Source organism: Neopelma chrysocephalum, unplaced genomic scaffold (genome assembly GCF_003984885.1).
Source record: "Neopelma chrysocephalum unplaced genomic scaffold, ASM398488v2 Primary Assembly neopelma1_22, whole genome shotgun sequence".
Taxonomy (NCBI): domain Eukaryota; kingdom Metazoa; phylum Chordata; class Aves; order Passeriformes; family Pipridae; genus Neopelma; species Neopelma chrysocephalum.
Window position 1 is genome coordinate 133,535 of NW_020897689.1, and position 26,782 is coordinate 160,316.

Below are 26,782 nucleotides of genomic sequence, written 5' to 3' on the forward strand. Positions count from 1 at the left end.
TAAACTGTGTGGATAAGCAGTGACAGACACTGCCAACCTGTGCAAAGGTGATTCCCACAGCTGAAAGACAGAAGCATTTTTACAGCAAAATAAGCTTTTCATGTCACAGGTAAGGGATGATCTAACTGCTACTTAACAGAAAGATTTTAAAAGCTGAAACAAGTGTTTTGTTAAAGGATTTTCAGGCAGTATTAGGAACTCAGCTGTCCCTGTGAAATGGACGACTGCTGTGCTAAGGCTTAGTCTGGTTTGTATTTGATTTGGATCGATTTCCTCTGTTTTCTCTTTGCTGAATTTGAACATCTGAAATCAATCAACTAAAGAAAATAGTATTTTTTTCCATGGAACCAAATACTTGTGATTGTTACTGATCTTTAACCTCCGGGAATATTCTTTATTCTCTGAATGTTTATTATTGAAAGTCACTGGGATGTTTCTATGATGGTTATCCTACAGATTTCTGTTCAGTCATGAGAACCATAAAGAATTATTAGGGATAAAGTACTGAGGTGAAGCTACGAAATGAAGGTGAAAATATGGCTCCAATCCTCAGCCAAACTCCAGGGTGCATTTAGTTGAGCTGATACTGCTCTAATTCTGAAGCTGCCTATTGCTGAAAATTTTTGTATGAATCTATATATACTGAAACTCAATTATGAGTGACAGAGGAGTATGTATTTTGGGTCTTTGGTCCTTGGTAGGGCAATGTTTCATGAGACTTGGTAAGAGTTTCCAGCCAAAAATTAATGATCAAGGGCTAATCAACAGGCACTTCAAATGACATGACATAAGGAAAGGATGTTTATGTTCAAAGAGAAGGAAACAGCAAAGGCACTTATCATGCAAACTATGAAATGGCTGTATCTCCACTATTGCATTTCATAGTTGGATCTGGACAGAAGAACCCGGCTGTGACACAGTGCTGTAGGGCAGCCACATGAAGGAGTGCATTTTCGAGCATTTTCTGACCCCTCTAGTTGGGCTGCATGTGTCCCTTCCTCAAACATTCTCCTCTCCATAGTAGGCCTTGCTCCTTCTCTTTTCCCTGAATGCAGACTGTGGTATCCCAGACTACCCCATACCCTTTTCTCCTACCTCCTACTGGCCTCCCCCAGTACTTTTAGCTTCCTGGTATCCCTCCACTGTTGGCTGGCAAAGGGGTATGTACAACTGTGCCTCCCTTGCCAGGCACACACTGAGCACAAACTGCAGCCTTACGCCTTGGGTCCTCTGTCCCACCTAGCACCCCAAATTAGTAACAAATGAGTTTTTTGCTATTAAGTGTAGCTGAAACTGGCCAATGTATTCAGAAGAGAGCAGCAGGAGGGGAGTGGAGAGGCTGTTGTACAGGCAGAGAAATTGAAGGAATTTTCATTGACTATCTAACCAAAATATCAGCAGCAGTTCTGGTTCAAAGTGTCCTTCCAGGGGCTTCAAAGTGTCTTCTCCTTCTCTCTGCCCTGCCTGTGCCACCTCCTCTGGCTTCAGGAGGGCAATGAAGGACCTGCTCGACAGGCATCCCTGCCAGGCAGCTACAGGGGACTCAACTTCAGCCTTCGTTTCCTAATGAATTTAATGATTTTCCTGGTCACTTCCATTTTCAAAGGAGTATCGTATTATTTTCTTCCAGTACCCACACATTTAGCTCCAGCCCAAGGAAAGAGCCTAGCAATTTCAAAGGGTGTAATTGCACACACATATAACCCTACTTAGAATGGGATTTGGAAGATAAAGTCCTGTGGCATGTCCTAGAATGAGTGCTAGAGAGAACAGCGATGAGGGCAGTGGTTTCTATATGTACAGGTCCCCTTTTGGGTCAGCCACTGAGGAAAGAAAAGGAGGGGGAAGAAAACGGCATAATGGGAAGCCCAAGCAGGAAGGCGTCTGAAGGGAGCTGTGTTTCCACACTGTGTTCTTCTCCCTGGGAGGCTCCATGGGACAGAGCTGTGGTGGCTGAAGGATATTCGCAGAATATTCTGAGTTGGAAGGGACCCACAAAGATCATCAAGCCCAACTCTTAAGTGAATGCCCTTGTATGGGGATTGAACCTTGGCATTATTAGGATTGAACCTCAACCTTGGCATTATTAGGAACATGCTGTATCCAACTGAGGCAACCCACTCCCCCGATACCTGTAGGTGTGAGCCACATAACACAGAGCACCACCGAAGATGGCAGTACAGTACATCAGGTTCACCTTTCTTCAGAAACAGCCTCTTCTTCTTTGTTAAAATCTAGAAGTAGTGAGAAAGTAGGATTTCATTGTGAGAAACCCATCTAGTTTTCAGGAGGATGTAACACAAGTTGTGGAAGTGTGTGCTCAGCATTTCTTTGAAATTTGAGGCAGACAAATGCTCCTTGGACTTGGAAATTTCATTTCCAGAAACTGTGTTGTTTTAAGGGGTGCTGATACCTCAGGCTTCCTCTGCATCTGCAAGTTAAAGCAAATAGTTGTTTTTCAGGAACCAGAAGACAGAGACCTTAAGAGTGGTCCCTGAAAGACTTTCACCTTATTGTGGTTGTGTTTTTCCTGTGAACGTGTTGTTGCATTCAGCAAAGCAGAAACGAAAATGGGGCTTGCGTGACAGAATCATTGTAACAACGAGGTTACATGGCTTAAATTTTTGTGCTGGGTTCAATCTCTGACAGCTCTTTGGGGCTCTCGCAACATGTGGCACCTCTTGCACCATTGAGCACAGGTCTGATGGGCACAGGCTTCCTGGACAGTCTGGAACACCAGCAGTCTTGCCTCCCATGGGCAGAGCTGCCCCTGGTCCTTCAGAGCTCACTCCTTAGCTCTCTCCCTGCAGCTTCAGGAAAGCTCAGCTGTTGCCTTAGTTTGCAGGTAGACTAGGCCAACTCTATGGCGTTAAAGTGACTGTCACCTCTTCTTTGCAGGACCTGAAGCAAAACATATTCCAGTATGCTTAAGCTGTGTGGACTTCAATTTCTGCTTGTCATTCACTCGGTGAGTCACAGGTTTTCCTTTGTTTATCTGGGAGCAAATGGCAAAGGTTACCTGTGAGCCTCTGAACTCTAATCCACGGGGTGTGCCAGCCTGCAGGTTAGGCTGGCAGTTGTGCCAGCAGAGGAGTTGTAACTCTGGGTGTGGGAGAGGGGCCCCAAAATGCGTGTGCAATCTCACGGCCAAAAGCTAAGAAGATGTCTCAATCATTAGGAAAAAAACTTTAAAAAGCCTGAAAGGCACCAATTTACCTATTTTGCCTCTTGTGCTTTGTCTTTAGATATCACTGTTTCCAGTAACTGGATTTCATACTTGAAAATATTTAAAAATACTGGAATAAATCACCAAGCAGTGAAGACATCTGTATCATGTGTTCTGTATTATAATCCATACGTGTGATGACATATTAAATGTATTCTAAGACATATAATGGCACATAGTTTAAACTGTGCACATTAATTATGTATCCTCATTATTCTGTCTATGTGAATCCCTTTTCAGAGGATTTTCTGGAACTGAAATATATTAATTATGTTATTTATGGACCTCATGTACTAAATTCGATAGATTTAATGATATTTGTAAAGGCTACAGCAGTGGTGGCTTCTGCTTCACAACTGAAATTAACAGAAAAGGTTTAAAAAAAGAGTAAAATTCAAGTTCAGTAAAAAATGCCTTAGAATATGGACACCCAGAGGGATGGGGCTGATGTGCCGTAGTGAGCACCTCCTTTTTCCTTCCTATTGCAAAAGCTGCTGCCCATGGCAGTGCTGACCTCCCCATGCAGCCACTCTGCAGGCATTACAGCCATCCTCAGAAGGGATGTCACTGGATATGGACCAAGGAGTAAAGTGTCATTTCCCTTTCACTCCTGAGTAGTGATTCATGTTGTAGACGTAAGTTTGAAAATATTTATGGTCCACATAAAACAATTTTAATCAAGAGAAATGATATCACTTACTTGCTTCACAGACTGCACTTTGAACTCATTGGGTTTTATAGCATCAGCCTTTGTTCCTTCATGGCAAGGAACAGGATCAAGAAAAATCTGTCCACAAAATGGCCCTGAGAAATGCCTGCAGGCTGTGCCCACTTCTATGACACGGGAACAGCCTTAGCAGGTGAGATTCAGGGTCCTGTTATCATGTCTGTGGCAGAGGCCAGCAGTCGGCATTTAGCAAAAATAGTAAAAGGAAGCTGTAACTACTCTTTCCTGGATGTGTAACTATTAGATGGCTTTTTTTGATATTTTTCTTTTGACACTAGAGTTCACTGACATCCCTCCCCTTCTTCCCCATCTCTCACAGTACTCTGCTTTTCCTGTTTGCAAAGGGAGTCACAAACCCTTGTAGGCGAGGAAGGCAGCATCTCTGGCTATTATTAAGGAGAATCTGGCTTTATTGAAACACCACTTGTGACACACACACAGAGCAGTGCTTTAGGGTAAATTGTGCTGAACTTAGCTATGTTTTTGTCATAGGCAGAATTAAGTTTTCCCTTGGTAGTATGTAGACTGTGCTTTTCTGTGAGAGGTTGAATAGCTGTCCCAGCAGCAATAGGACCAAATCCAGGGGAAAAGTCATGCAGCAGAGAACACGCACTCCCAGAGCTCAACTCCATGGGCTGTTGGACAGGGTGGCCCTGGGACTCTAAATGTGTAAAGCATAATAAAATAATTTTTACTCTGGAAGAAAGGGAATTTTACCTGTGCAGCCAAATGACGGAGCCCTAATTCTGACAGGCAGATTCTCAGCATTGGCAAGACAGGGAGTGAAGAGTAGGTATTCAGGGGAATTTGGTCTTGCTTTCGGAGAAACAGGTAGATTATCTGAATCACAGTCTGATTTGTCTTGTGTGCAAGGGCTGCCCTTGGAGGCTCATTTTTGCTTTACCTTTTTTGTTTGAAAAAAGGAACAGCCCTGAAACATTAGGGCAGAAGTGTGTCTGGGGGTCTTGGGGCACTGGGGAGTGGTGGTTATAACACTCACTAAAAAAATCAGCAGAAAAAACATGAAGTGAAGATATTGCCAGACATTAAGAAAAAGACAGAGGCTGAGACAGAACCATATGGCATTTTTGCCATCGGGTAGAAGACAAAGATCAGGAGGACACGTTTGCTCTGTCTGTGGCTTGCACTCATATGCAACTTATGTGAAGGCACAGGGCTCTAGTGACTGGTCCAGATGGCTATGGTACTGAGGGTGATGAGGTAGGGGACCCAGAGAGGTCCACCTTGTTCCCTTACAAAAAAGATTTGAATTACTGAGGAAATTATGAGGGGTGCAGTCCCTATTCCTCCCCATCCCCAGGTGTGGCATTAGGCCTCCAGACACACTAGTTGTCACAGGACCTTGTGACTCCTAGATGGGACATGGATGGTCCTGCTGGGGACACAGAGGTGATCCAGTAATGATTTTCTAAACTTTCTTTTGGTTTCAGTCTACATTCATCTCTTTGCTGCTTCTGTTTGCTGTTGAAGGTAGATCAAATCTCATTTAATTATGTAGTGGTTAGAAAAGGGCAGGGGCCAGGTGTTTGTTCTCAAGTTAATTAATAAGTAATGCTGCTTTTAAACATGGATGTGCACTAAAGAACCTGGAGATGTTCAGTGCAAACCAGCAAGAGTCTCTGCTCTTATACTATAGCAAAATAACTTGCAAGAAGCTCAGTAATGGAAAGCTGCTTTTTGTGCATGGTTACAGCTGACAACCCTCAGCTGCTTTCCTCCATTCCTTTCTCTCTCTCTCACAGGCTATGTGCCTTAATCTGGGGGACCTGCATGTAACTGGGCCTCTGAAGGACATGAATTTCTCTATTCCAGAAGGAGGGGGTGTGCGCATCCTTTACCAGGTAAAGTGTCTTTTGTTATCCACTCCGACCAATAACCCCATAGCCTGCACTCAGAGACCACATATGGAGTGTTGTCATCTGTGTTAGTGGGAAGAACAGTCCCCCAAGAGGATCTGAAATTAATTTTTAATTCCTCTCTCTGGGAATTCAAGACTCTACATGCAAACAAGAAGAGACAACCCCCTCTCATGAAACACATTTTTAAGAGGATATCCTAAGACAGGGATTCATAAAATCAGCATTCCTAGAGAATGGGTTTCCGTGTAACTTGTGTCATCATTTTCCTTTGACTCTGAGGTTTCTTCTTCCCAAAGCCATTACCAGAGGACAGATCCAGCTCCCAGGCAAATGGAGAATGTGTGTCACTTTTTTCCATTCCCGTGCTCAGACAAAACCCTGTCCTAAGCAGACGTTTGCTTTGGAAACAAACTGCAGTTGGGATTTCTTGCAGCATTAAGGAAATAATGTGAAAATTCCTCTGTTGAGGATCAGAAAAGAGCAGATTTGTTCAAGCAGACTCTCAGAATATCATTCTCCCAGCCAAACACACTTCTGGCAATAGATTTTAAAAGTCACAAAAGCATGAAATGATTTTTATTATGGTGAAAATGTTGAAAAAGGATGATTTTCCCTCTGATTTTTTTCCATTTTAGTTCACATCTGAGCCACCTGCTGTGAAATTCAGATTGTCTGGTGATAAAGATGGAATAATAGACATTGCGCCGGAGAAGGGCATCCTGTATCTCAATGGGCCTCTGGACTGGGAGACCAAACCAGTGCACTGGCTGCAGGTAAAGACTCAATGAAAATCAGAAAGAGAGAGTTAATCAGCTCTCTTTTGGTAAACCTGAAATTAATAGAAAACTGTTGAAATTTCAAATTCTGTATTTTGTCTATGTTTACAGACAGCATTTCCACTTTTAACATTGAGCTTTGCTGGAAGACACATGGTTTCATAGTTCTGAAAGGCTGCACAGGAAAATGCTCCTTAGCGGAGGAAAGCTGTGTTGAGAAAACAAAAATCATCCTGATGCTGACACCAGTCCTTTAACTCTCTTAAAATATGGGAATACTTGACTGGAAGTGAAATCTGGCCTCATGAATGAGTTTTGTTTGTTATTCCTGAAGACTGATAGGGTGAATTCCATGTCTGGAGTGGGAAAATAAACTATTGCAATCTATTTAGGAAGGCTATAATCTGCATGGTAACAAATGGTGTGAGTAAAAGACATTTAGACAGAGAGATACAGATCTAACCTATGTTAGATAAGAGCAGAAAGCTGTTTTGCACATGTTGGAGTCTATTAAAGGAAAAAGCTTTGTATGATTGTCCTGCTATTATAGCCTTTTCATAAGGATCTCATTGTAAACACTGTTGGTGGTGGGACAGTGGATAGGCAGTCTTTTGGTCTCAGTATTGCCTTGTGCTGTTATTCTGTGTCAAAAATGGTGGTGTTTTTTCTGAGGCACTAGCAGCTGAGAAGGAAATGACCATGAGAGGATCAGTATCTGAACAGACAAAGTACATGATTTTTTAGCAAACCTTAGCTGTCTTTCTAAAGTCTAACACTTTGGGTTTAACGGTTTCAAGTTCTCAGCTCTAAAGCACTCTTGGATTGGAATTAAAGAGGACAATTTTCTAGCTTCAGACATTAATCCTAAGCATGTGAATCATTTATAGGCAAGAAGTGATGATAGAACTAAAAAATTATGCTTGATTAGGCATAAATAATCATAATTTTTTCTATTATATGCAAATAAAATAAAGTCTGACAGATGTAGTATATACTTGGTGCTTTAAAGTCAAAGAATGCTGGAAAATTAGAAGTCAAATTGTTTGGAAAAAAAGTCATTAAAAATAAGAATTGATTTTTCTTTACTAACCTTTAGATCAGCCTGTTTACCTGGTTGATATTTATAATAGCAATTATTTATAAATGCTATATCACGTTGGATTTTCTACTTGTTCTTTAGGAAGCATATGTTTCCGTTTAAAGAAAGTCATAAATTCTGAGCTGTGCAAAAATACAAGTTGTCTGCTGAGCCTGGAAGTGAGAAACTGTCCTCTGAAAAGTGCCATCAGAAGCAGGAGTGGGTTCTTTTGTTTTGTTGGCATTATATACTGTGGCAAATTATTGTCGGTGAGCTACAGTGGCAAATTTGTCCTTGTAGAAGGAGTGATGGCTCTCACCAGACCTGTGTCACAGTAGGAATGACTTGACATTTGACAACCTTATGTTAATTTATGACTTTTAATTTACCTACATGAAAATATTTCCTTGCTGTTGTTTCTTTTTTTCAAATCAGGTGGAAAGTCTGGATGTAAATGGAAATGTAGTGAAAGGTCCATATGCTGTTACAATATATGTGGAGGACATCAATGACAACCCACCAGAATTTGACCAGATAGCATATGCTGGAGTAGTGAGGCAGAACTCCCGTCCAGGTAATTATCTTAATAATTAAATATTATAGTTTATAGGAAGGTAGGTAAATTAAACAGGAAGATAAAGTGGGTGCTATATTTCAACACGCTACAAAATTATTGGTTTTCCTTCCCACAGGACTGTACAAAATAAGGATGAAAACCTGTATAAATATGATAAAAAGGCAAAGAGGTCACCACTATGTAGTGCAAAGACATAAGTGTAATCAAAAATATTTCATAGTACTTATTGCTTTGCAAGTATCACTTAGCAGGCAAATATGACTGGCCTCTCCATTGCACTGAAAAAAACTCCTGTGCTAGAAGGAATTTAAAGTTTAACAGTTGCCAAAGACTACACAGAAAGAGAATGCTAAGAATATGTAGCTCTTTGCACAGCAGTGAAATAAAATGCCAGGGTAGATATGGGGTATGTGTTTGCTGTGACTGATGCTTCTCAGAACATGGACTGAACCTTAGTATTTAGAAGAGAGTCTTAGATTATTGATTGCAGTGATCCAGTCCATAAGTCAGGAAAATATCAAAGAGCAGTTTCATCTTGGAAATGGAACAAAAGACTCATACTGCTGTTATCACTGTGACTATGGACGCAAGAAGAAACTTTCACTAAAGAATATGCATATAAACCTCTATGGGGTCAGAAAATCATTCTGAAATATATTACTGTATTCTTAACTGCATCCAAGTCAGAAATATTTCGAAATTTACATTAGTGCTCGAAAGGTAAAATTTGAGTTACATTACCATGTATTTCTATATTTGTTTCACTGTATAACTGTTCCTTTAATTAAAACTGCATCACAGCTGTAGGTCACTTTTATCGAGGTGCTTTGGGTTGAACTGATTTGTGTAAGAACTGCAAAGTGTCCTTAAAAGAGAGATACCAGCGAGCTGCATTCTGGGTTCAGGCACCCTCACGTGGTAGATAGCTCTCTGCTGATTTATCTCTATCACCTTCTTCATCTACTGGTCTTCACACCTATTGTGATCCTACTGGTGGAGATGGGAGGAGGGGACCTGTGGGATGACATACAGTCAGTGTAATCTCTACACACAATCATGGCTTCCCATGAGAGATGAAATATGAATCAATGGCAGTTCCCCTAAGCTGCCTTTCTGGCTTGAGAGCTCTGCCTGAATGGACTATATGTTGAGGTTTCAGTCTCCTCTCTTACCACTTTTTCTTCTCTAATCCAAACAGGCAAGCCCTTCATGTATGTCCACGCCACTGACCGCGATAATCCTGCAACTCCCCATGCACAGCTGACGTACAGCATTCTCCATCATTTTCCCAATCCTTATAAAGAAATGCTTTTTCAGATCGATAATGCAACTGGAGCCATCTCACCGAGTAGGACGGGTATGTAAAAAGATTCTTGTTTTCAAAGAGCAAGCATGAGTTCCAGGGTGTACATAGGAAAAAAACAACACAGGTCTGATATTACATTCTGAATAAATGTAGTCAGTGGGACATACTCCACTGACCCCCTGGTTTTGGGAACTTGTTTTGTGTCCCACCAAATTCAAGGGATGTTAGCAGAAATGGATATTGGGATCTAAAAGTACACTGAGAAGAGAGATAGATCCTCTGGCTCTCAGGACTACACTGTATCATATTTTGGGATTAATTCTCTTCCTTGAAATCTAGAGAACCAAAAGCAGTAACATGAAAAATGCAGAGGAAACTCAGCCAACCATGTGATCCCAACTAAATTGCAATGATTTGGAAATGCTTGTCTCTTCTGCTGGGCTGAACAAGTGCTTAACTGGGGTGAGGGCATCTGCACAATATGAGACCACAGCACAGAGGTCTCATATGATCACATCTACATGATACTGTGCTGCATCATTCAGAGCAAACAGAGGAAACTGCTTGCTGAGATTTGTCATAGAGGACCATCTAAGGAGTGAGTCTGAAGCAAATAAAGAAACAGTGCATGAAGGGGGCAACAGGGAGATGAAACATCCCTACAGCCTCTGCATCATTTCACTTGGCTCTTTGCTCTGTCTCTAGGCTCTTATTACTTAGATCCTCAAAAGCAGGACACCTTCACACTTGTTGTTTCCGTGAAGGACATGGCAGGAATGTCAACAAATGCTTTCACCAGCAGTGCCGATGTGATCATCCATGTGAAGGAGAGCCTGTGGAAAGCTCCCCCCACCATCCGCATCCAAGAAAACTCAACCCAGGTCCATCCTGTCAACATCAGCCGGGTAGGCTCCTTGACCACATTCCCTGTAATTCTTGGTGTCACAGAGTCGTTTCCTCCCAGCTAACTGGGAAGATTCCCCCACTGCATTCAACACTGGGTTCTTCAGAAGGACTTCAACACCTCTTAGTTATTTTTCATATGGTATCCTTTGGAAATGACTTTTGGTGCAGGTCTCATTGGCTTATTTTTAGTATGAAAGTTAACAATTTGAAGGTGACCAAGATACAGTCAATACAAACATTAGAGTGATTGGACTTTGCCCTTCAATTTGGATGCAAAGTCCAGTCATGGGTCCTCCAGGCTTTGGACAAATCAAGAGTTAGTCTGTTGAAGGTTATTTTGAGGTTAGCTTCTTCCAGCTGCAGAAGAGCCTGGCAGGGGACAAGCTCTACAACAGTCCTGCTGTGGGCAGTCCCCTGCACTTAGGGACACCTTATGTGACCAGTATCATGTAGCACACCCGCTACATCAAAAGTACCTAGGGAGGACTGAAATGTCCTCCTTCACATCCTGCATTCCCATGGTATTCCTCTTTTCACAGTGCAAACTCAAAATATTTTGCTGATAACTGCAGACCAATAGCAATGCATACAATCAGTACATATTAACTAACAGGCCAAGAGCCTTTCAGAAATATTTGTCTTTGAAAAATGCCTTGGCACTGACACCCTCAATGCCGTCATCCCTCAAACATGGCAGGATTCCTTGGGTCCTGTTTGCAAGAGTAACCGACTCGGTGCTATTTCTGCTAGTCTCAGTGACAGGCCAAGGAAGTCCAAAGTGAAAACAGGTGGAAGAAAGATTACCATGCAATGGTGCATCCTTTCTGGGGTCACTTGTACACAAATTTCATGTGCCAACCAATGACATGTTGGTTCTGCCCAGGGGAAAGTGAAATGTAGTTGCTGCTATACAGTATGAAACATAAACAGTAATACTGACTCCATTAATTTGACAGTCTGTGTACTTATTTCATTTTAAATCTGCAGCACCCCAGTAAAGATTCTTCATCACAGACTTTGATGCATGCAAAGAGTGTGCACACACCTATGTGCAGATAGGTACCAGATATTTGTTTTGTTGTTTCACTTCTCTGAATTACATAAACCAAAACAACAGGCAGGAAGAGCCAGTGTAAGGAGATGGAATAAATTAGTGTCAATTTAGGTCCATATCACAAAACCCTTCCATAAAAATTGAGTGTTGTAGCCTATCTGGACAGCTGGAGAAACTGGGGTACAATGGCTTCACCACACAATTCAGAGAGCAGAGGCGGATTATCAGTCTGATTTTCTGCAGTTCATCCCAGGAGCCTGCCAAAATGTTATTTTTCTGGCTTATGAAACTAACAGGAATGCAATCTTTTCTGTTTGTGGTCCAGAAATGATCCCTGTTAAATCTCAGTCTGCACTTCTGACTTCATATCCTAACTTATTTTTTGGTTTCTTTTAGGTGCAGTCAAATGAGCCAGATGTAACTTATGAGATTTTCGAAAAAGAAAAGCTGCCCAGGCTCCCATTTTCCATCAGTCAGGATGGGGTTATTTATGTGACCGAGCCATTGGACAGGGAAGAAAAGGATACTGTAAGTAAACACATAGACCCTCACTGATGTGAGAGACCATAGCTGGAAACTGATTATTGGTGTGGGAGTAAATATGAGAAAGCTCAATAGAAAGAACAGAGGGGGAAAAATGAATAAAAGCTTTGTTTCTTGCCACTTCTGTTTGGGAATGACTTGATATACATGAAAGTGCAACCACCTACTGCACTGTAAACAGCCTTCAGGTTGTTACCCTGCCGCTGGGCTGGCAGTAGCAATCACTGCCCACAGCATTTATACGATATAGAACATGGATCAACTATGGCAGGACTGTAGGTGCATGAGCAAGAGAGAGGTGGTGGCATTTGTGGAGGGCAGGAGATTTGGATGTTTCAGGACTGCTTCAGCTCCCAGGAGCCTCAGAGATCTCTCCACACCAGAAGCGGAGTTTAACTTTGAATTGCAACTGTAAAGTTACCTTGAAGTTCCCCATCTGGAGGTCTTTTAGACAGAAAACCCTCTGTTCCCTTTTGTTCTTGGAGGAAATTTGGGCACAGAATAGGCCAGAGATCAGATATGCTGGAGAAATTCTACCTCCAGGTGTAACAGATGAATTTGCAAGGTGACAAAAAGGAGTTATTCCTGCTTTTCTTAAATTTTTGGAAGAGCAGGGCCAGAGTGCAGTGAAGGAATTTTAAATTCTTTTGAGAACTCAGACCTCAGACACTGAGAGGTAATGGAAGAGTTCTGAATTAAACAGAGTGAAAATACTGAACACACTTATGAGAGGATATTTCATTTGCATGGAACGCTTCCCTAGTTACATATTTAAATGCAAAATATCGTCACAGTGGACATTCAAAAAAATCTAATCATGCTATTCTTATTGCAGTATACTTTCTTCGTGGTCACAAAAGATACCCAGGGAGAATTGGCGGACAAGCCTTTGCAAATTCATGTTATTGTGGAAGACATTAATGACAATCCCCCTGTGTGCAAGCAGGCCCTCACTGTAATTGAAGTTCAAGAAAATGAAGTTGGTGGTAAGAAAACAGCTTCTATTAATTTATATACATCATTCTAGTCCTGTTATTGTTTCCAGCTGGGTGAAAATGAAGGTAGAAATTCTGATCCCAAAGAGTAAAATGTAGCTCTCCTAGATAAATGTTTTCCCGTGCAAATAACCCTGTTGTTTTCACTTCAATATTTCATGTGGAAAGGATTTCAATAACCTGAGAAGGGCAGACCCAAGACACCTACTACAAAAATGCTGTTCTATTTAAAACATAAAATTGCATTTTCCCACAGTCACAGTTTTGGACAACTACTTAGAGTGTAAAAAGAAAAACACCCCTTTTATTACTAATATAAGAAATAGTGCTCTAAAAGTGGTATGAGCCCATTTTCCCTTGTCCAGATACTCCTCAATGACTTTGACTTCAATGGACCATTACCCAAATCTGTCCCTAAATCTTCACATCAGTTATTTGGTTTCAGGACTGAAGTGCCTGTTGTTATAGCCACTTCTTCTGGTCAAAATATGTGGCCCAGTCCTTTTGGACTGCCCCAACCCTAAACCAGTAGCTTGGGATGTTAAAATAAAAGCTCCCAGAAGTGAAATTATTGTGTCTGTCACAATGTTTTCCATGCAGTTTTATTTTTACTGATCCTCTACTCTTTGCATTGGTATCACTGTTGCCAGTGTGTACCTCTGCGGAGAAACAGGACCACTGCATTATCTGCCTGACTCTGGTGTCTACTCTGCCACAGGAAGCAATATTGGCACCCTGTTTGCTACGGACATGGATGAGGAGAACACCCTTAACTCTCGCCTGCGGTTCAAAATCAAAAGTCAGGTTCCTGAAGTTCCCACAAGTAATTTGTTCTATGTTCAACAAGAAACCGGGGTTTTACAGTTAACTGGCCGTTCCTTAAGCAAGTTCTATGCATCCAACTATTCGTTGGAGGTGCTGGTGACAGATGGAGGTATGTAATGCCTGCTGTTATACACTGGAATAACTCTGCTGACACTGGCATCCCCCATGCTCAGTGTCCAGGGGATGTGAGAAGACATGGAAGATTCACTGCACAGGCAGTAGCATTGAAAACTATCTTGCTCTGGTGTGGTACTTGCCACATTCTTGAGACACAGGGCGGTTAATCATGATTCATAATGCAAGCATGGAAGGAAACCAGCTCTAGGGCAGAGTGTGGCTAAACTGGGAAGCTTGTTAATAAGTTCTCCAGTGAGAGATTTCCTTCCACGGGGTAAAAAAAATGAAGAGATCATGACTGTGGTTTTCTCCCAAAATCTTTCGAAGGGACTTACTGAAAAAAAATCAAGAAATTAAACACAGCTGCTCAGCAGTCTAGATAACGTATTTGAAAACATTAAGAGCTGAAATTAAACTTTGAAAAGAATCTTGTTCATTATGTAAGTTCCCAAGAGTTGTTTGTGGTTCACTGAATGGAAAAGAAATCGAACTCCATACTAAAGCTTAAAGCTTTGTGCTGGAGTCCTTATAGCTAAGCAAAACTTATGGATGGAGGAACTGGCATGTAAAGAAAGCAGTGTGACATGTCTGTAAATGAAATAGCATCATTTAGGCAGAAGACAGAAAACCTTGCAGAGGGAAAAGCTGGTGATTTGTTTTGGATGCTTATTGAGATTTCATCCAAACAGTTAACTTAGAATATTCCTTAACTTTCAGCTCATGAAACACATCTGTTAAACACTAAAATCCAGCTACATATGAATAGCACATGACGAGATATTTTATGCTTTAAACCCACAACCCTCCTTTGCTATGGATGTCCCCTGCTCAGGTAGTGCTTAGATTTACACAGATTTGAAGTTTAAGTCTGGCTGTAACAAAAATGAGGATGCTGCCTGATGACCTGCCAACAGGACAAGGTAGCATAACAGCCCAGGGCTTACTTTTTGACACACAAAAGTGATACTGAGAAAGCTAACACAATTCTCAGCTATCATCATCCTGGTAAAGGGATATGGTTTAAAAAGTGAAGGACATAAAATGAAGTAGGATGGGACGATGCTTAAGAAATTGGAAAGGTGAAGGGTAAGATAGAGTGAGGTCATCAGTGACCAAGAGATATTTGAAATCAAGTGCTTCTTATAATGGCAGGACTTTGCTTGGATTGGGCAATCTGGCAGTGCTCACTTTTGCTCACAGTGAACTGTTTTGGAGGAAAGTTATTTTTGGCAGAGGGGCTGCTGTGACATTGTTTGTCTCTTCCATGTAGCATTTGAAACAATCTGTGACGTGGAAGTACATGTCATTGACATCAATGATCAAATTCCCATCTTTGAAAAATCAGATGTGAGTATTTTTAACATTGTTTTGGATGTTCCAATAACTTTTGACAATTGTTTGAGTGTATGTTCAATGTCTGTAGAATGTAAATGGGAAACTAACCATTTACAGAACAAGTAACAGATTAATCCACTACTGAAAATAAAGGCAGAGTATTGCTGCAAGCCTATATATAGGCTCTATCTGAACAGTGAACACTGGGACTGACTCATAGTTAATTCTCAAATTAAAGATTATTTGCTCAGTGGAAAACCACATGTACAGAAAGAAATTATTCTATTAAAGCAGTTTATTCCAGAAGTGTAAGTTCTGAAGGAAAAGGGAGGAAGAAAAGCTTTTAAAATTAATTAAATAGCTAATTGGAAAAAACCTAACATCGCCCAAGTTCCCTTCCAAACACAATATTAATGCACCCAAAACAGCCAGAAGGTGAATGGAAATCAAAGGCCCTATTTGGTTTGACTAGAAATAGTAGTCCAGTGATCCATGCCCAAACACATACCCGCTGGCCCTCAGTTCCAGAATGGGCATCAGACTCTTGCCTTTTCCTCTGGTGGAGGTGCTGGCATCTGGTAGAAAGACCTGCAGACCTCTTGTGACTTCTGCCTGATGGCCCAAGCCTCCCTTGCAGACACTGAAGTGGCCGAAGTGCCTACATATAGGTGTCCAAGCTCCCACCATTCTTGTAAGCAATGCAGGCAGTGGGCTCAGGACAGCTGTCTGGCCCATCCAGTGTAGATGTCCTTTTTGGGAAGCTTTTTTGCTTTTGGGGCTTTGCTGATTGCTTTGCCCAGGTCTCTGTTGATGGCAATGGGAGAATAGTCACATGCAGACTAGGTGCCTACATAGCAGGTTGTACACCTCACCTCAAGGCCTCAGTATTGGAGCTGGTCTCAAGATGAAGCTTCTGGGTGAGGGCACACATCAATCAGAGTCAATGGAGCTGAGATGCTAATGTGGCAACAGTCTACAGTGCATAGAGCAATTAAATATTTAACGGGGAGTGGCCAGAGTGCTCATGGGGTACTGAGGAGCTGTGCTGTCCATGCTGCTGTGACCACTGCATAAACCACATGACTGGTTACAACAGAGGAGGTGAAGGATTGTGAATGTTATTATACTAGTAGTCTGCCCACTAACATAGGTCCCATCGCTTTTGATAAATGTGTGGCTAAAAAGCTTCCCTCCCTCACTTGGCTGCTGTGGGTTAAAATACATCCATGTTTGTGGGTTGCAAACTTGTTGTAGTGCTCAAGTTTTTGTCCACAGATGGTGCTTGGTGTATCATGTTTCAATGATCTCTCTCTCTTCAGTATCACAACGTGACCATTGCAGAAAGTGTCCCAGTAGGAACTGTGATATTAGAAATTCAAGCTCATGATGGAGATGAGCCTGCCACGGGGAGCTCCCTCATCATCTACCAAGTGAAGGAAGGAGATCCAAACAACACGTTCATCATAGACACAGATGCTGAAACAAACCGAGGGTTCATCAAGATTAACAAGGTGAAGAAATGGATTCATTCTTCTCCTTTGTTGTTACTTATTTGTCATAAACAGTAACAGCCTTGGTGACGATTTGCAGGGAGTAGTGTTGGCTAGTGGAGGGGTGAGCACACCCTCGGCATGGTACAGGCTGCAGAAGGCTTCACTCTTGGGGTCAGGTGCTGTACCTGTGCAGTGCTCACACACTCCCCCCATCCTCCTGCCTTTGCTGTCCCCTAACCACCAGCCATCAACAGCAGCTCCCTTCAGCAGCTCGGCTGCTGGCTGCTTCTCCAGCAGAGAACGAAGGCCAAAAAAGTAGGTCTTTTTTGCACCATAAAGACAAAAAATTGCATCATTTGAGTGCTTTTGCAGTTGCATAGGAAAAGAGAAAACCAGTTAAATGCTTCCATGGGCTGTGGTGGTAGTGGTGAGTGGTGACGGGGCAGGTTCTCCTCCCTGCTGTTGCTCTGGGCTATTGGTAGCTTTCGAAATGGGAGGTGCAAGTGAGGCCAGCAAGTCTCAATGTCAGGATGGAGAGACAGTTTGTTCCTGCTGAGGGAAACATTGACTGCAACAAAGCCAAGGTCAGCATGTGCTGCATTGGGTGATACAGCTCATATGCTGAATGTTGGAGACATGAATACGAGGAATGCTTTTGCTGCATCCATGAATTTCAGTAGCAAAATTGCTCTCCCTTTGAAATTAGCCTTCTTAAGGTGCTCGGACTATAAGTCCAGAAAACTTATCACTCATTTTCCAAGGGGTACCATGTTGTATGCAACCAGTTTGTGTGCTGCTACCCAGGCCAAAGGCAGGTAGATGCAGCGTTTGGTGGACCATCCTCAGGATCAATCTCAATGTCATTTTTTCCCAAGGAAGCAATTGTGAGAAACTCTGCAGTGTAACAACCCTTGCATGACTTTTGGCACCCAGAGTTCCTTTGAGGCCTTCTCATACAGAGCTATAAATACTAGTCCTGTAAACAGGATATAGTTATTAAACTTAGGCAGGTGGCAACATTATTAGAAAATGCAGTTGTTGAGGAGGCCCCTAAACAGGCATATGGTTTCATTTAAATTGACTGTTCTCAGTGTAATTTTTCTCCTGACAGCTCTGTCTTGTTTTGTCTGTATCTGGGATGCAATCTCCTCCTTGAGAAGAGGGGGACTTTGTGATTTCTCACTGGAGCTCTTCATGGCAGCATTGCTTAAAGCACCTTTTTCTTTTTCTAATCCAGGCTCTTGATTTTGAAACAAAGCCAGTGTACAACCTGGTGATCAATGCCACAAACCCTGAACCGCTGGTGCCAGGAGTGCAGTACAACTCAAGCTCCCTTACCTTGTTTAAAGTTTTCTTAACGAATGTGGATGAGTCACCTGTTTTCCTCAAGCCAGTTTACAAAGAAGAAGTGTCTGAAGACGTTCCTGTCAATACCCTGGTCATGACTGTGGAGGCCTATGATCCTGAGGGGGATTCTGTACGGTAAAAAAGTGTGACTGTAATTAATTAATTGCATTTAGTATTTAGAAAATTGTTCTAAAGAAGGTACGAGGAAAATATGCCCAATATTTGGCATGCAGGAAAATACTTTTTTACAGAAATCTTGTTTCCTAGTAGAAAGCAGAGGTGTGGTGGGGTGACGGCCAATGACCCACCTGCTGGACAGTGCTTTTCTGACCAGATTTCTCTCTGTACTTTGACAAGCATCAGCCAGTGGGGCCCTTGAAACAGGAAACCACTAGGGAAGAAGGCCAATATATTTCTCCAGGAAAAAAGTAGAGCTGGTCTGAGAATAACAGGTTTTCCATATCCACAATGCCTTTAAAAAATGAATGAAGAATATACTGTGTACCCTTAAGAACCACTAGGAGAGTAGCTGCTCTTCATGTCACACAGGAAACCACACATGGCTTTTTCTCCATCAAAACACACAACCTCAAGTCTACAGTTCACAGTTAATTAATTTTCTTTCCCATCTGTCAAAGATAATAAGCCTGCTTCTACTGCTGATGCAAAGCTCTGTACAAGACAATTCCTGTGCCATGTTGCATGGTGTAAATGTACCTTACACAGTAGAGTCAGATAGGAGAATTATCTGGGGCTCTTGCTGCACCATTCTCAGCTGGGATGCTGAACAGATCAACCCAAACCAAATAGTTATTGAAATTTAACTAAAATTTAGCAAAACACCAAGTAGTTACTAGAGTTGTAGAATATAACTCTTAGGCCTCCAGTGGATTTTTGTTCCCAGAGGTTTCTCATCTGGCTTTCTACTTTCCCCTAACCTTTCGGAACTTAGCATGTTTGGCCTTCTGTCAAACTGGTTTGAAAGTGAGCCACGTAGTCCAGAAGCTCTAGGGGATGATGACAGAGACAGATGACAAATATTCACAAATACATAAACCACATTTGTGCTAAAAAATAGATTAAAGAGCATAAAATAAAAAGTATAAAAAGTAGAAGACGTACAAGCATATTAGCATGCTGTTTCTAATGTAAGGGGTACTGAAAGAACAAAAGCTTTGAGTGAGAAGGTCAGGTTGCTTCTACTCAAACAAGTGCCTGTGCTTTAACTGGCATATTCATGGTTAAATTTGTATAAGTAAATACCCAGAGACCTTGGTGTTTTTTTAAACAATGATATAAAGGCAATTATGTGGTGATGTTTAAAGCACACTCTGTTTCAAGGCTGACCCAATGGTAATTACTTCTGTCAAGCTTCTCCAGACAAGCAGCAGATATCCACTGTAGTCCAGCCAGGGATCCTGTTCCCTGGCTGATCCAAAATAGGGTGCCTGGCTGCACTGCTCCCTCTGCTTCCCAGCCTTTGGCTTGTGCCCCGAACGAAACTAAGGCATGGGAAATGCAATGAGGAGAGAGTGACATGGGGTTGGGGCAAAGCACAGTTTTGGATCGAAAGCTCAGGAACACCCCAGGTTTCACAGTTAGGAGGAAAGTGAAGTGGCAAGTACACAGGCTGGAGTAGTGGTGACATTTCCATGGTTCTGCTCTCACTCTTATTCTGGATGATTTTGGCCTCTCTTCTTCTGTGTCTCCTGCTTGGCTGTAGTACTGTGACTCTTCCAAGAACCCTGTCTTTGAGTACAATTGTAACCAAGCTGCTTGGCTAAAATCAGTTTGCTTTGTCAGATTCTTTTTCTGCCTCAGAATAGTGTATGTGATTTTTTTTCCCTGTTTCTTTTGAAAGATACTCCTTAGAAGGTGATGTGAAGAAATGGCTGAGAATTGATACAACCACTGGGCAGGTATACACTGCTTCCCGTTTGGATCGAGAAGAAACAGAAATGTACACAATAGATGTTGTTGCAACAGAGCTGAGTAAGTGACGAGAGGAATTGCCTGTCCTTACTCTTTTATGAGGAATTATCATACCTCCCATGACTAAACCCATGAAAAATACAGGAACATGTATCCGCAGATATACATCCTATGTTGTATCCTTAGAAGTATATATTTCTTAAGATTTTGACTTTCTTAAAGAAATCTTGATGCTGTAGATAATGAGGATTAAAACAGTTTTCATGAACTTAGCTACTACGTGACCTTATATTTGCTTGAGCCACATGACGTATAAAGAGGGTTAGAATTTCTTCAGTGTTTTCAGCTTCAACATTTTCTGCCACTTTTTCCTCTATAGCTGTAAAGATTTTAGTCTTTCTTATAGATATCTTTAGGCTTCCTGAAAACATACCTGGAGAGTAGCCTGCAGCCTTGTACAGAATTTCATTCTATTATGAATAAAACTAATACACTATCAACTCTGAAATATATTAGGACTTCTAGTCCCAGCCATTAGAATCTTTCAATATTGAATTGCTTTTCCTGTATACGGAATAGAAGTGCGAAACTTAAGGAGTTTCATGCTTAAAAGAGCTCCAAAGAGCATTGGTCACCTTGGATATGACCGCTTACTAGATATGATGGTCTGTCTGCCTCCTTACCCTTGCTAGTCCTCTGAAGTTAGCAGGAGCTGGTGATAAATAAACCACACTTTTAAAAAGTAGTGGCAGCTACCACGAATTCCTTAGGTCCTCCTGAGACCTTGCCTCTGCAACCTTCAGACACAATGACACTCTCCACTTCCTTCCAGCTCTTTCACCAGCTTTGTTTCTGTCCTCTGGACATGTTGATAGTTATTAGTACCTGTACAATAGCTGCAAATGCAACAACCTAGCATGTGAATTCAAAATGTCCATGTAACTTTGCATTCTGTTAAACTCTGCAGATAACGCAGCTCAGAAATCCAGAACATCCTTGATTCTACACTTACGTGATGTGAATGACAACCTTCCATATTTAGTTAAGGATAATCCTGCTTTCTTCTGCTACCCGGTCAAGGGAGGAGAGAGAACTCTGATTCAAGCTACTGATGCTGATGAACAGTGGTTTTATTCAAAATTTACTTTTTCCCTTGCGGATGATATGAATACAAGAAATAATTGGGAAATCTCAAAAGTCAATGGTAAGCTAATACAGCTACTCTTACAATGATATGAGACTCTCTTAGTACTCTGGGAAATACAAAGAAGTATATAATTCCTTTTCACTCCTGTTATTGCATATCCAGTATTCCATGTAGAAAAAAAATTAGGTTGTTGAGAACACCTAAGTCATTAATTATTTTTTTCAAGAGATGACATGTAGTATGTTGCAAGATAAAATTTCATGAGTACTTGTAAGAGGAGAAGCAGGTAAGAATGGCATGTACTATGTGCTTAAGGACTACACATCACTGATGAAAAAGAAACAGAGCAGTTTGCAAACTGTACATTTCTGACATTTCCTGCACAAAACAAAGCCGTGCCTCACAAACCGAATGGAGCTCTTTGAAGGGGGCAATAAACGCAAGGATAAGTGCTTGGCTGATAGAGCCTGTCTGAATTCATAAAATGTGTTTGATGAAGTGTCCCACTAGAGAAAATTGGGTTGCCGTGGTGCTAAAGGGACAAGTTATGAAAGGATAAATAATAATTTAAAATTCAGGAGTTGGAGTAAATGGTCAGCTCTTGCAGTGAAGGGAGTTCATGTGTGGTTTTCCAAAGGTTTTTTTGCTAGGATCTGCATAATTCAATACATATGGGTATGCTATGAGAAGCCAAAATTTACTCATTATACAAAGTTATTGGAGTAGGAACCAAGTGTGAAGAATTTCAGAATATTCTAGCAATACCGAGTTGGCTGAACAACAACATGGCAGATGCTAATGGACCCTGGACTCACAAACTCACTTTTGAAATCATGGGTGCTGAGCTAGCCATTATGAGTCAGGAAGGAGACCTCTAAGCAGTTCCATGGAAATGTGAGATCAATTTATCAGTAGTGTTCAGAAAAGATCAAATATTGAGAATTACTAGGAAAGAAACAGAGAAGATAACCAGAGAACACCATTATGCCCCTGTATAAATCCATGATTTGTTCAAATATTGAATTCCAGTCTCTCTATCTCCAAAAAGATGCAGTATAACTGGAAACAGGTTCAGTGCAACAAGGATAATGAGAGTTATAGAGTAGCCTGATATAAGAAAGTTCATAGGAGCAGCAAAGTAAGCTATTACTTTTTATCTTGGAAGACAGTAGGGGAAAAATATGATAGAGAGTTATAAAATCATGAATGCTACGGTCAGGGTGGCCAAAGGTTCATTCTTTGCCCTCTCTTCCAGTATACAAACCTAGGAACCTTAAATGAAGCTTGTGGAGTTATTTCCAGTGCAGCTAGAATGAGGAGCTAATTGACTTTGGAACTTGCTCTCACAGGGTATTGTCTACATTTTCTACAAGTTCAAAGAAAGAAATTACATCTTGCTCAAGAAGCCCCTGAGCTGAAAATTGTTGAAGGAGGGCATTAGGAAAAAATAAAATATATGCTTACAATCTCCACTTGATCTAAAAACATGATCCTGACATTAGTATAACTTTGATCTGATCTCAATGGCTGTTATAGGCTTTTCCAAATTTTAAAGTGTCTCAGATGTGACAGTGTAAGTGGGCTAGAAGGGTATTATGCTGAAGGCCAGACTAGGCTTTTGGATAATCCCTTTTTACTTCATGTCTGCAAGCCAATGAGACCTTGGAAGACAGGGGAAAACAGGAACTATCATCACGTGCAAAGCAACCTTAAAAAAAGCACATTTGCAACTGGTATGAATGTTGAGATAAATTTCTTTCTTATGCTGACATGAATGTCCCATTTCCTACTTACAGCTACTCATGCTTACCTCTCTCCAAAACATCCTAACTTTGAAGAGAAGATTTATAACGTTCCAATAATACTTAATGACAATGGAAAGCCAGCTTTGGAAAACAAAGTGCATCTTAAAGGTATACTATGTACAGCACTACTAGTTTCAAGACAGCAGGTATATTTATGACTAACCAAATGTAACTACTAAACTTCTCATTAACCTCATGGCATTTCTTTTTGCAGTAAACATCTGCAAATGTTCAAGTGAAAAGTCGTGCTTTATTGAAGTAGAGCGTGAGCACTCCTGGCCAACCGCTGGGCAGGCAATCGGGATTCTAATTGGGGTCCTGCTCATCATTGGTAAGTCACTTTTCTTTGTTGATTTGAAGCCAGATCTCTGAGACATGATGGTGCTGCTGCATTTCTGACACTAATTCACTTGCTGGGTGAAGTTTTGTCATGAATGCTCCAGAATGAAAGAGGGGAGATCTCATGATTGTGTACCATGATTGCTGAAAACTTAAGTTTTTGGTCTCAAGAAAAGCTTTCTTTACTTTGTTCTTCTTAATCAACATACAGTGACATAGCAATCACCTAGGACAGAAGAAACTGCTGCACTCGTAGCATATATGTCTTTTCAGAAAGTTTTCTCTTCCCTTTACTGATGAATGCTCTCTGTTTTTCAGGTGCCATTGTAGGGGGTGCATTTTTCCACATGAAATATAAACAGAAAAATGAAAAGAGCCATCACAAAGATGCAAAAGATAGTGCTGAACTCAACACACTGACTTAAAGACTGTTTCATCAAGTGACAAAATGTGGCAAAAATGCCCTTTGGGTTGTGAGTAAGTGAACTTTGCAGCTCCCAAAGCCCAGAAGTGTACTATCACAAACTGAGGATAAAAACATGTTAAAGCAGACACCCAGGGGTTTGGCCTCACTTTTGTATGTGATACTATTCAGTCACAAAACAAAAAACATACATAGTCTTCAGCAGCAGCCACTATAAGCGTATCAGCTTTGACTGAAGTGTTAACTCATGACAACACCAAATGCTGAGCTCCTGCAAGGATCAAAACATGGGACAATCCTTCTTTGTTTGACAGCTGAAGTAAATATGGACTTTACAGAGGACTACATTTTATTGACCTGCACATACTTGTCTCTTTCCATCTCAGTAAGTCACTGAATAGCAGATAAGGGAATAAAGTCCTGCACTGCCTTTGAAGATGTCCCATGAAATTATAGGAATCTCTCTAACTCTCAGCAAAGGAAGTCCTAAACATATTGCAGTCTGTAATCCTTCCTGGGTCATGCCTGCTTACATTATGCTGAATTTGTACTAACTATGTGACATTTCAGTTTTTCATTTTTGATATTCACAGAGTAGAACTAGTTTGTAAAGCGCCATGGCCTTTCATTACAGTTTCCAACTTAAAAAAACAAACCATGCCAAGTCATGTGGACTTGGGTAGTATGCTGTTGTACCATACTGCTGCAATTATTGCTCTTGCCCCCTACACATTAGATAAGAATAAAAATGTTCTTTAAAGGTTTTAGTGCCTGCTTATTTTATAAAATAAAATAAAAAAAAAGAGAGAGTACATGACAGCAAGCCATTGCTGCTTGGTTATCTATTGTATTTAACCCTCACTTTCATGTAATACAGATTAAAAATGGCTCTTAGGCAAGTGACGTGTCCAGCTGATTGAAGATGCAATGATTGCTGGAGGCATTTCTATCTTAGTTACAGTAAAATGTATTTGAGCACAGGATGACACTCAGGGAAGGAAAGCCTTTCTCCTGACAGCATGCCTATAGAAGGGCATTTTTGGTGACAGTTTGCAGGAGGTCTTTCTTTTAAGCTATAAATAAAAGCTGACAAATATTGTGTTAAACTAAAAAGACAATCTATTTTTGAAAACATCAAAGAAAAGGTCATATGGAAAAGAGTGTATTTGCTTACCTAGGATTTTTTAACAGCTTTTGCATGCAGCATAGAACTAGAAAGAAAAGAGAACTTTTTTGGTAGCATTGCATTTATAATAGGTTTTCCTAGAATGCTGCCAGCAAAAACTTTGCTTTTGGGCTTCAACAACACAATTCAATTGTTGTACCTCTTACCCCAGCTTCTCCAGCTGTTGGAGCTCTGTTATTTGCTGTGGGGCTCACTGCTGGAATGTATTTATTTTATCATGGGAATGCAATCCATTATATTTGGAAAGTATGACATTCAGTTACGTCAGTGTGTCCAGGGATCAGGATTAGTATATTGTTTTATAAATAAAGGAGCCAAAGTTCAGGAGTTGTTGTACTTGTGTATAGCCACACAGCTTTATCTGAAGATGAGGAAAATGTGCAGAAGTTCTCCTTTGCTTTACCTCCTTGACCTGTCTTTCTCTTTCAGAAGTTTACCCAAGCTCATCTCCTATTTTCAAAAATTTATTTTCTGGAGAAGGATCAAAAAATTTCCTGTCTTATTTACCTACATTCATGACTGGTTTGATAGCAGCACCTTATCCTTGTCCTCAACCTGCAGAGGCATTGCTGCAGTTTCCTGTGTCTCATGGGGTAATTCACTGCACCCTCTGCCAGCTGCCCTTAGACCAGTGGATAGCAGAGCTTCTCAGACAAGCAAAAAAGTTCTCCCCATCTTCGGGGTCTTGAACACTTCTTCGGTCTTGAAGACTTTCAGTCTCAGTGCATTGGGAGTCAATCCTATTGCAAGTGTTTACCAAAAGTGGTTCACGTGTGGTAGGAGAGGTCTGAATGAAACCACCTTGGGGTGCTCCCTCTCTGGCAGCTGCCCTGGGCGGACATCACTGGGGCCGAGCACGTTTTCTCTTGCTGCTGCAATGACCCCTTGACAGCCCACACTTCTGCCTGCAGCAGAGCACAGATGGGCCTGCAGCACCCTGACTGCCTCACCTCACCTCTGCCCCCTTCCCCACCCCACTTGCCCAAAGTCTCCTCCACTCAAGGGACTTGTGATGTTCATGCTCGCACAGGCATAACTAAGCAATGCAGCTGCTAGCCAGCCTGTGGCTGGGATATCACATGCTTCTTAGTGCTTCTTGTACTGTGCAGTAGTCCTCCCTTAAACAAAACAAAACAAACTGAAAAACCCCCTCAAACAAAAAAACCCAAATTTCCAACCCTGACACAAATATTCTCATTTTCTTCGTTCTCCTCCTGCCTGCCTGTCAGGAATTCACCCCTAGTCCTCCAGGGGTTTATTTAACCCAGTCTTGCTCTGGGTCCTTCATTGATTCAGTATCTTTTGGGAGCCAGACAAAAATTCTCACCCAGCCTTTAACTCTCCTCCCTGAGCTGACTGCTGCCCCCAGCCTCCTTTCCAAGGGACAAATTCAGTTTTCCTTGGGTCTCTGGAGAGGAAGAGAAGCAATACTTATTATTATTCCTTCCCAACATGCTTCCCACCAGCTCCAGCTGGTTCCCAGGTCCCTGCAGGAGCGGCAGTTATTAGGACATTTGGCCCTGTGCATTACGCTTTTGCTCTGAATTCAAGTTTTAAAGAACAAGCACTTTTTCACTTTTTTTTGAGCACCTCAAATTCTTGACAATGCCTGTTAGTCACCATATCCTTCAAAGTTGTTTCATTGACACTTATTGGTAGTAACTGACAACACATAAACCACACGTTAAGCGTAAAAGTGTAAAGCTATAGACGGCACTGAAACAAGAATTTTTACAGACCTCAAAAAAAATAGTTCTCTGAAGC

General features: G+C 41.4%; 1 protein-coding gene across 4 annotated transcripts; it reads left to right on the plus strand.

Moving 5' to 3' along the window:
* CDH17 (cadherin 17) lies at positions 1–24,872 on the plus strand. Of its 4 annotated transcripts, none has more exons than XM_027677217.1 (18): positions 1–109; positions 2,899–2,968; positions 5,717–5,815; positions 6,469–6,606; positions 8,123–8,261; positions 9,463–9,621; positions 10,276–10,475; positions 11,927–12,058; positions 12,909–13,059; positions 13,787–14,002; positions 15,281–15,357; positions 16,665–16,856; positions 18,076–18,320; positions 20,047–20,177; positions 21,085–21,321; positions 23,061–23,177; positions 23,284–23,400; positions 23,727–24,872. In XM_027677217.1, exons 2-18 carry the CDS (start codon positions 2,924–2,926, stop codon positions 23,831–23,833), a joined length of 2,502 nt encoding a protein of 833 aa, XP_027533018.1. In that variant the 5' UTR covers positions 1–109; positions 2,899–2,923; the 3' UTR covers positions 23,834–24,872. The 4 variants fall into 4 exon arrangements, with proteins under 4 accessions (XP_027533018.1, XP_027533105.1, XP_027533190.1 ...); XM_027677304.1 differs by lacking the exon at positions 1–109 and adding an exon at positions 2,471–2,518; XM_027677389.1 differs by lacking the exon at positions 1–109 and adding an exon at positions 2,483–2,515.
* Positions 24,873–26,782: the final 1,910 nt, after the last annotated feature.

What these genes read in the sequence shown, in the direction of transcription:
- CDH17 (XM_027677217.1), top strand. Translation starts at nt 2,924, where the DNA reads ATGCTTAAGCTGTGTGGACTTCAATTTCTGCTTGTCATTCACTCG. An exon ending in TGTTGTTGCAACAGAGCTGA is followed by an intron (nt 20,178 to 21,084) that starts GTAAGTGACGAG and finishes TAAACTCTGCAG; the next exon opens with ATAACGCAGCTCAGAAATCC. An exon ending in AAACAAAGTGCATCTTAAAG is followed by an intron (nt 23,178 to 23,283) that starts GTATACTATGTA and finishes TTCTTTTTGCAG; the next exon opens with TAAACATCTGCAAATGTTCA.